The following is a 10,794-nucleotide window of genomic DNA, read 5'->3' as shown; positions in this document are numbered from 1 at the left end:
GAATTAACATGGCGTATGTTTTATAGGGGTAAAACTACCAAGTTTTACTTGGAAAAACCTCAAAGTAACCTTCGGGTTCAGTGTTTTATCATGCTTATACGTGTAAGCTAAATAAAATGAAATATTTTAGTTTTAAATTAAGGACAGTTACTTAGGGACGAATGGTGAAAATATCATCATCAACAAATAGTGCTCTCTGAAATAATATAGCGTAGATATGATCAAAGGTATATTTATAATTAACATTGAAACTATAGTGATGTTTTCAAGAAAAACATTTTTATTTAGATTATAAACTTTGATAAAAATAATTATATTAATAATATTTTTATGACAACTTACAAATATTCATATAAAAGAATAACGTAACATCTATTCAATTAAACCTTAAGTACAGTACAATTTAATAACGAAAATGTGCTACCACTTTCGGGTCGTGTTTTAACTAGTGTGACTAACATCTCGGCGAGTGTCAGCCGCGCGCCGCCGCAGCGCCTCTCCCGACACTAATATTATAATAATCAATCCAATTGACGTCATCATCCTCCTCCCTCATATATAACTTTATAGTAGAACTCTGATTACACATTGCACAACCTTGCCGGCGGGACCAGCGCCTGGCGGCTCGCGGCTCACGCTAGCGTTTTACTACTAGACTGTATTATTGCTACTGACGTTTGTGACTTATGACGAGATTCTGAATCACGAGCTAACATCATTGTAAGTAAACATTAAAGCTGCACAATTTATATTAATAAGTATATAAATAAATATAATTACTTGCATACGTATGAGTATAAAAACAATGCTGTTAGAGTCCGGCCGTCACGCGGCACTGGACATTGAGCAACGGATTCGTAACCAAAACGTAACATTTAAAGGAAATTAAAATTCCAGTTGTGAAGATATAACAAGTGTACGAAAGCCAAATGAATGGAAGATAAGAGTTGCGCGAAGGACGGAACAAGTCACAACGCAATCGCAGCTAACGCTGAGTGAAACAAAAACAACACGTTACATTATAAATATATAATATAATATGTACTATATCTTAATTAAAATTCGATGTCTACCTGCAAGTCACATGAGACACAGTAAAAAGAACTAACATTATGTTAAAGAATCTACGTCTAAGAACATTAAGTACTCTAAATTATGTCATAATATGGCAGTTATTCGAACCCCCGCAGTCCGCGGCCGCTCTGACGCGCCACCACGCATACACTGATACAGAACCAACTTCTGGATTTTGAATAATCGGTGGAAATAACTTAACAATAATTTTATGCTTTGCTCTTGACAAATGATTAATATAATTGTGAACATATAGTTTCTGATATCGAATAAAGTATCAGGTTTTTTAAGTAATTAAGTATGGAGAGCTTTTGAAACAAATAAACTTAGTCGCTACAGTAAGACCGGTACGAAATCTTATAATATAAATAAGTCTTGGACATAAAATACTTCATAAACTAAATTGTTGTCATGGCCCGATAACCTACGTATCGAAAATTCTTTTATTTTAACAAAATGTATTAATAGAATCTTAAAATTATACACAAACCACTCCCATCGATGATAATGTTAATGTTGTTCGGATGGACGACTTTGTGACTATGTTTACATGACTATTATACATCCAACATTATGCGGAACCTCGGCTCTATCTCATTAAACTGTTTGACGTCATTACTTCCTTTTTAATGTTTTGATTGATTTCTGGCAATGATCGAAACTAATTCTGATTCAAACATCTGGCTACAAAATGTAGCCATAGCGTTATATTTTTAATAAATAGTAAACTTTCTTTGAATGTAGTCACCTGGTGGAAGCAATGTACGCATTCTTGAACCTAAAACTAATATCAACTTCACTACTTGTAAGAATTGAGCGAGCTTATAAAGCAAACTTAGGCTTACAAAACTTAACAAAGTGGATGGCATTTAATTTGACTTAACTCACTTATATTATACTATGATAACATTAATTATTATGACGAAGGCACTTCATGCTTTTCTCAGTGTAGATATATTATAACTACGTATAAGTTTGTGACAAGAATTTATTACTTTATCATCATGGCAAGAATAAAAGGTACCTGTTGAAATGTTAACTACATACCTATGATAACCGAGTGAATGGCACACACGTTCATATTCAGCAACAGATCATCGTCATTTACAATACAATTATATTAAATTAACGAAACATTATGTTCTTCTGATAACCAAACATCCAATTTCTTGTTCGCCATCACCGGGCAATCGAATCACGATGTAATTTCATAAGGCACTAAAATAGATATTTACACAACGGTCTCGACTCGATCGCTTAGAGCTTACAACGATGACCGAAACATTCTGTAACATTCCGCTTCGAACAAAGTAAAGAGGGTGAATCGCTTACAAGTAAATTTCAACCTGAGATCGACACTTTTGATACAACCTTATCCCATAAAGATTTAGCACGTAACGAGTGTAAATCGGGAATGCTTATAGTGAGAGCTAGGGGTCGAGCGGCAGCTCCACGAACGTGATGTCGTAGAGACGGTCGTCGTCGGCGCCGGCGGCCGGCCGCACCTCCAGCAGGAACAGGTCCTCGTTGCAGTAATATGCCAACATTTCATCGTCAATTTTGGCCGTAATCCTGAAATTAAATATACGTCAATATGCTTACACTCGCATTTTTCCTCTTCACTCGGGAAAACTACTTGCACAAAAAGGAACACGTGCAATTTGATTAAATGACAATTTAATTTAATTAACAGAGCTATAACAGAACATTTAAACAATATTAATATTATGTGCTCATTAACATAAATTAGGTGCGAGTGCTTACCAGCAATGCAGCTTAGGTTTGGGTCTATATTAAGGTGTAACATCAGACCAGGGGAGGCGATTAAGTGACTGGCACCTATTATGAAGCTCATTAATAGTTAAGGGGAGATCCGTTTTGTAAAGCTTTGCGTATTATCAGTTAGTGGCGCGCCGTCGGGACAAGCGATGCTGCATTAACGCGAGGCGGCCGGTGCGTTTACGCTGACTAATTTGTCTAAGGCCAATGAAAACCACTTACCCTTTCTTGTTCTTTCGATAAAGATTATTAATTGCCGAACTTGAAATTTTGTACTTATTCTCAATCTGAAAATAAGCAAAAAACAAAACAGTTACAAATGGGCCTTTCGCCATTTTGAACCGAGACGTCTCGTCTAACGGAACCGAAAGTTCAGTAACCGGTCTAGTGGTTTCTTATAGTGAGGACAATACGCGCGAGGACCCGCCGGAGGTCCGGTGCCGGCCGTGCGGATGTTAATTACAACATGCGGTTATGATGATCGTGTGTTTATTAGACGGGGTTATAAAGCGACCAATCGGTTACAGCGGCGGGCGGCGGCTCGGCCGGCGACCGGACCACCACCCGCCGACGAAGCGTCTCGATTTCTTGCGTTTACTTCCAATACAAGTATACAATGATATATTCATTGACGAACGACGAGAAACCGAGAAAGCAGCGGACACCATCTCGTTCGCTCGTGTTCTATGGTTAGCTGACATCACCAAGGTTATTTTCGCGTGCACCTGGATACATCACACGCGACATGTCGAGGTGCACGCTGGAGTCATAATCGATTTCTATTAGCAAGAAACGATTCCTTTTGCTTACGGATGGTAGTTTTTTGATTTAATCATCATAGAATAAACGTCAAAAAGCTACGGTTCGTAAGCAAAACGGGTCGTTTGTTGTCATAGTCACCGGGTTGATGTATTAGAGAGTGTTTGGGGGTACTCACGGCGTGCAGCAGGCCCTGCGTGGTGGGCGGCACGACGTGCAGCGCGGTGTACACGTCCTCGGTGTCCTGGCGCACGTACAGCATGACGCGCTCGCTGAGCGGCGGCGTGGCGGCGCGCGCGCGCTTGCCCACCACGCCCTCCAGCTCCAGCGAGTCCTTGCGGTCGCTGTACGGCGACAACCCTCCCACCTCCCGGTACCTGCATCACATACATTTTTTTATTAACACCTTTTTATTTAATCATCATCATCTGCCTAGCCTTTTCCCAACTATGTTGAGGTCGGCTTCCAGTTTAACCGTATGCAGCTAAGAATCAGAAGTGTTTTTCTTGTATCTCATGTACGAATATTACCTACCTAATAATATTAATTTCGACGAATAAAGTTTTTACCTTGTTAGTAAACAAGTAGCTCTATGATGTTAACGGAAGTGATACCGTAGTATCAAATTAGCTATCAATATTATATTAGCATATTTATGTTTTATGAACAAGAGAACCCGGAATATAAAAGAGGTAGTGATATATCAATAAAAATAAAACAGAATTAACAAATAGAAATTATAGTTAAATTTACAATGCACTTTGTTAAATAATTAAATGGCCAAATATTGACTTTACATCGATAGTATTTAAGAGCGTTATCTTTATAACTCTGTCATATGTATGACATTCATTAATGTTCATCTATATTCCTATTAGCTATTCCACGACCTATTCTGTCCATATATTATCATATGAATAAATACGATAATATCAATAAATTGCTTTAGAATATTAAGCCGTGATTTGTTCAAGAGTGGCATAATTTTCTATGATTAGTTATTTTTGAAGCGTGGTGAGCGTAACTGAAGCTACATACCCGGGCGCGTCGGGAGGGAAGTGGTTGTGGAACTTGAGCGCGGGCGCCTGCGGCTTGGCGGCGTGCAGCAGGAAGGGCGAGGCGCCCTTGAGGTGCGCGTCGGCCAGCGCGGACTCGTCGTGCCCGTAGAAGCCCTGGATGTCCATGCCGGCCAGCTTGTCGATGTCCTCGGCCGGGCTGAATAGCACGGGCGGCTTGCCCAGGTCCGCCATCGAGTAGAACTCGCTGCGCTCCGTCACCGGGTGGTAGATCTCGTCCAGCTTCTTCCGATTCGTCGCAGACATCTTTCTTTTCGCTGCTCTCCTCTCTTCGTCTCTTGTTTTCCTTTCCGCACCCTTCAATTTAAAAGTAATGCAATTACATTATTGTATGCTGATTATTTGGTAAAAATGTTATGAGGAGACTATGTAGCGATTTTATTGCTTTGCATCTTACCTTATCACAGAAAACTTTGATTTGACAGTAGCCTCTGTGATAAACTTGTTGGTCTCGGGGGTCTTCAAATGTATCAATCTGTATATGTAGTGGTAAGCCCTGTAACATAGGAAACATATGTTTTATAACTTTCAGATACTTTTAAATACTAATCCGGTTTTTTTACAGTGATTTGCCATTTGCATGAATTATATCCAAATAGGGAGTTAGAAAGAAGGCTAGGTATAATTCTCCAATTATATGAGCACAATAACTCTCACGGTACCTATATGCACGTCTATTATGATCTCATACATACAAACAAATCGGCTATATGTTGAGTTAAGTAATTTCACGCTTGAAGTCTACACTTATCTTAGAATGATAACAAAAAAACGGTTTTAATAAACGTTCATAAGGGATAATTGCGATAAATTTACGAATAAGGAAAAAATATGCACGTGTCTGAATCGAATCGCGTTAAAACGTCTTAATTGCGTTCGTTCGAGGTCGGTGTTGCGGCGGCGTCACTGCGCATTGGATAGGTAATTGAGAGGCTGATAGCGGACTGGTTTCGTAACAGGCGATGGACATGCGCGGCTCGAGAGTGACGCTCACAGCGGGTCACATGTGAGGGATGATCAGTAGCAGGCGACTAATTTGTTGCAGTCTGTATGGCATGTTAGTCAGCTGAATCTACACACGAAGGCATGTGATGTTGTCGATAGGCGGAGCGCGAGCGTGCGAGTGGAGAAGCCGCGGTGCGGTTGTGGCTTGCGCCGGCGGCCGCGTCGCCCATGCCCGTGCATCGCTTCCATGGTTATCGAGGCGTCTCCGGCGACAACGCGGTTACCGACCTCATGCCTTCACGTCGACGTATCGTTACATTAATGTACATACTTTCAATGTGGTAAGCTTAATTAACATTTTGCAATACAAAATAAATTAAATGACATTTGTAGATGGGTACTGCTAAGTCTCCTTCGATTTCCCACGCCTATTAAAATAATACCTATCAAGGTATGCATGCAACCCATAAGGATTATAAGATTTCAATGAGCAGTGCGATCGAATAAAAATGTAAAATAATTTACGGCCGGCAATATAGAAGTAAATTGCCGTTTTCCTCAACAAGGCTCAAGAGCAATATGTAAACAGCTTTATTTATTTTCATCGACATGCATTTACATATATTAAAATAATCTACCATTGTAGCAACAGTGATTTATCTATTAATTAACTCGACTGTTAATTTACATCTGCAATCCGATCTGTAGGTAGTTGTTGATGACTAACCTTTACTCCTTTTTGACTGCTGAAATCTGTACTCAAGCACTGCACAGCAATGTTGATCTGTAAACAAAATAAAAATCATGTCAGCAAAAGCTACACATATAGACATACTTCGTCATATGCATAGCTATGTGCCAGCATATAGACGAGCGCTACAGTAGTCGTGAGATATACCTAAACGAGAAGATAATAATTAGAAAATGATATGCGTAGAATTGTATGAATGTATAAAAAGCATACATGGCTAAAGGCGTTTCAATGAAACTCATTGAGTTTGTGGTGAGTGCACCGCAGCGTACGGCATGCAGTTTGTCGTGAAGGGCGCGTTTGGCGTGGCGCGCGGTGGCGGAGGGCGGGTCGGTGCTGGACGCCGCTCATTACCGCGGTCTATGCAAATGACTCTCTCGCGTTTTTACTCGCCGCCGACACCGTCACGACGGCTGTCCATACACATATTAACTGTCGCAAACAACTCGCATCCGCTACGGTGCGCCGTTCAACAATAAATAATTACAGATATTGATAACTGACCGGTAACCGCGACTACGTCTCAAGTCATTTACAGCATTCACATAAATCAGAAGAAAAATAACTCGCATTTAATCCGAAACGCTTTTAATATAGGAAGGTTAATTTTTAGCTATCAATGTTTATGATCTGAGTCGAAATTGTCATTCGATGTAGAGTCGTTAAACGTTAATTGCCCCCTTGACTAGCATTAGCATACTGTCATAGAATTGAGGCTATTTCACGCGGACTTTTAATTGTTTGATGAATATTTAAAAGGCTATGTACATAACATTATCAATGAAGTATACGTTTTTGTACCGCTAGTAGTAGATACTGTATAATTTTATGTAAGCAATTAAAAACACAGTGTTGTTTATTATTCAACAATATAACGAGTGTCCACGGTGGAGCGCCGCAGCCCCGTGCGCCCGGCTGCCGCGCGCCCCACGCGCTTTTTGTTTCATTTGGTAAAGTCACTCGACCAAATAAGGATGCAGGACTCTATTTAATTGCACTTTAATAAGTGTAATAAAATCATGTTCTGTGTTTTAATTTTGTTCGTATATAATAATCACGATGAGTGTAGCGTTTACATACGCGCTTTAAATATGCACATATTTTTGCATTAGTGAGCCAAGTCGTCATTCAGCGCGCAGGCACACTGTCAGGAAGACACATTAGCCCATTAGTGTTTGTACACGGACCAAGTTTGTTCCATTTTTATTGCAATCTGGTAGGAGCTAAGCGCCTGGGAAATACTGGCTGAACGTAGTGTTGTGTTAGTTCGGTAATGGCTTGTGGTACCTTGGCGGCGCTCTCGAGCGGGTTCCAGTAGACGGCGATAGCGTTGTGCGCCACCTCCTCGATGCAGCCCGCCAGCCCGATGCTGTTCTTCGTGTCTGTAACAAAACAACAAATTGTCATTAATCTTGTCTTCGGGTAACTGTGCAGTAATGGCGGCGGAGATTTCGATTAAGATATCAACGCACAATACGTCATCGAAGACGGAAATTTATTTGCTGGGCGTGAATAATCACGTGATAGGATCAATTTATTGACGACTGCAATGTTTCCATTTCTGCCCTTCCTACATTGAGGTTTATGGGCAGTAATTAGCAGATTTGCATTCGGTACTAATTGCGCATGGACTACATAAATTCCGGGCAATATTCCAGAAAACTTTCCTCTTAACAGTGACTCAGCTGTGTAGTGACATTTTATTTTGTTTTTTCCATCTAGAGTATGAATCTCTACTATATTGTTTTTTTTTCATGGATTAAAACCAGCGGTAGTTTTAAAAACAAGTAGGTACGTATTAGGTAAGTCAACTAGTAATTTCAAATTCTTTATTAGAACTTACTAAGTACTTAGCAAATAGTAAATTCATGAGAATGTATAAAAATTAAAACATTACCACATTTTATAGTTCTACTGTCCAGTTAATGGTGTACATAATACTCAGTAGTTGACTAATACTTATTTCCATTTTATTACATTAGTAGCATTGCCAATAGGCAAGTAAATAGTTCGAGAAAGGTTCAGCTCACGTTGATCCAGTTGTTACTCTGATGTTGGTATTGTGACTACGCAATAGTCAAAATCATAATGAAGTGGCTGATTTCAGGGGGACAAAGTAGTATATGATTAGGAGAATTGTACATAGAGGAATGTAAGTGTGAGTCCTGGCAGTATCTGGAGCAGCGCTGCGGAGTGGCGCGCGGGTGTCGGCGACGCGTGGGCGCGGGCTATCAGTCGGGCGCGCAGCGATCTGTGCGGCCCCGGCGACGTCGCCGCTGACGTGTTTATGAGCCGCCGGGGGACGCCGCCCTCCGACAACCTTATTGTTTTAACAGCCTCTTACAAATTTACGAGACCACGCAACATCCTGCTATGTGCTAATAAATCCGCCCACCACAAAACTTCCTATGTAAACAGATTTCTTGCTTTACTTTTTTATAAAGTACGGTTTATAGTTGTAGAGAAATCATTCAGACGTTGATTGATACTCCAATGCTCATACAAAAGATTTTCATTTTAAAAATTTTGTTAGTACCTAATAACTTAATTGATTTAAATAAGAAACAAGTTGCAGTAGATATACGATTAAGTGCAGACTAGACACCAATTTGGTATTTCATAAGTATAATATAACCTTTATATTCAAGTAGGTATAAATATATACTTCTGAAACAGATTTATTAAAACGAGTGAATCTCTCTGAAAGTCAGTATATCCATAAATCGAAATAGTTCAATTGCCTAGTAGACCACCACAGGTATAGATACTTTCCTATTTAAATAGCTACTTCTAAATAAGTAAAAACATATTTAAATAGCTTTAAAAATAAACGTGTAAAGTAAATACCGAATTTTTTGAGTTGTTTTTTCTGATCAAGCCTACCGATGTATAAAATTACTTACAAACGGATATTCCTTAATATCGTCAAAACAACGAGTTACTGAAGAGTAATCTGTCGAATCATTGAGTCAGTGGGGCGTGCTATATATAAGAAAACTGTCAAAAGAAATAAGTGTGGACGCAAAGAAGCTGCGCTGAACGTGGACACGCGATATACGAAGACATGTAGGTAATCGGAGAAGGCATTGTGCGGGCGCGCAGTGCGTTGCGACTCCGGCCGCCCCCCGCGCCCCGCCGCGCTTTCACACGCCTGCGCACAGGTGTCCGGTGTCGCCCTTGACGCTGCTCCCAAGTTCGTCGCATACATTCATGGTGCACTACCTCTCTGCCTATCACCTGCATTACTTATCACTACCATACACAGGGCCGTCTTTAAACTATTTGAGGCCCTGGGGCACATTAGGATCATGGGGCCCCTATGACCTTGAGAAAACGCTAGTGATAATATATAAAGAAAATAGACAAACAAGGTTCTAAATTTATTTTTATTCAGTTACTAACTTTAAAAAAATAGGATATATAAAAAATAATCTACAAAAGTAACTCGCTTAGCATAAAATCCTTAGATTAACTCTATGTTGATTGCAAAGGTACCACCCTTCTAGATTTAAGACGAGCAAAATTGTTAATCCCTTCTTCAAAATCTATGGTAGGTATTGAGAATATCACATTCTATGGACATCAGCGACAAACTAGTTAATCTCTCTTGAAGCATTGTACTTCTTAATTCATTTTTTATTCGTTTCAATTTGGAGAAGGAGCGTTCTCCGCCAGTGGCGGCGTAGCATCGGGTAGCACCCGGGGCGGGCTACTTACTGAGCAAACCCTTCCAAAAAAAAAACGACAAAATATAATCACGTAGTAAAATCATACAGAATTAACACAAAAGTACCCAAATAAGTTTGAAAAAAAGCGCTGTAAAGCGAAGATAATTTTTTAAAAATTTTGATTTTTCGGACGCAAGAATGTACGTAAAGAATTCAAAGATTCAAGGCGGAGATGTAAAGAATTCAAAGAAAACTATTGCTAAAGTGTAAAGCGCGAGCGCAGCGAGCGCGAAATTTTTGACATTTTTAACACAAAAGTAGGTACCCAAACAAATTTGAAAAAAGCACTGTAAAGTGAAGAAGGCGCGAGCGCAGCGAGCGCGAAATTTTGAGTTTTGGAACACAAAAGTACTCAAACAAGTTTAAAAAAAGCGACCAGAAAGTGAAGCAGCTGCGAGCGTAGCGAGCTCAACATTTTTTGACATTTGGGACGCAAAAGTCCTCCACCTCCGCTTACAAATAGCGCCTAAATAGCTTAGAAATATTCACTGTAAAGTGATTTTTTATTGATATTTTAAGGACTCTCTATCTAATCTGGCAGGAACTAGGGGGCCCCATTCGATCGCGGGGCCCTGGGCACTTGCCCATAGTGCCCAGTGGAGAAGAGGGGCTTGACCATACAAAAGCAACCTTCCTACTAGGTTTGAATCTTAATCCGACAAGACGTCTATCAACTAAAATT

General features: G+C 40.0%; 1 protein-coding gene across 5 annotated transcripts in view; it reads right to left on the bottom strand.

The window, feature by feature from the left end:
* Nucleotides 1–260: 260 nt before the first annotated feature.
* LOC124643240 (protein grainyhead) overlaps nt 261–10,794 on the bottom strand; it is a 96,117-nt gene continuing 85,583 nt past the window's right edge. For 4 of the 5 annotated variants that reach the window (XM_047182173.1, XM_047182402.1, XM_047182250.1 and 1 more), the window contains 7 exons: nt 7,672–7,766; nt 6,361–6,417; nt 5,086–5,184; nt 4,651–4,985; nt 3,791–3,989; nt 3,076–3,140; nt 261–2,646 (listed from right to left, as the gene is read on the bottom strand). In XM_047182173.1, the coding sequence (XP_047038129.1) occupies nt 2,505–2,646; nt 3,076–3,140; nt 3,791–3,989; nt 4,651–4,985; nt 5,086–5,184; nt 6,361–6,417; nt 7,672–7,766 (992 nt within the window). In that variant the 3' untranslated portion in view covers nt 261–2,504. The remainder of the gene's footprint in view (nt 2,647–3,075; nt 3,141–3,790; nt 3,990–4,650; nt 4,986–5,085; nt 5,185–6,360; nt 6,418–7,671; nt 7,767–10,794) is intronic. The other variant, XM_047182329.1, reaches the window with a different exon arrangement.

This window comes from Helicoverpa zea, chromosome 1, assembly GCF_022581195.2.
Source record: "Helicoverpa zea isolate HzStark_Cry1AcR chromosome 1, ilHelZeax1.1, whole genome shotgun sequence".
Taxonomy (NCBI): Eukaryota; Metazoa; Arthropoda; class Insecta; order Lepidoptera; family Noctuidae; genus Helicoverpa; species Helicoverpa zea.
Note: the sequence above shows the minus strand (reverse complement) of the source record. Positions and strands in the feature narration are given on the sequence as shown.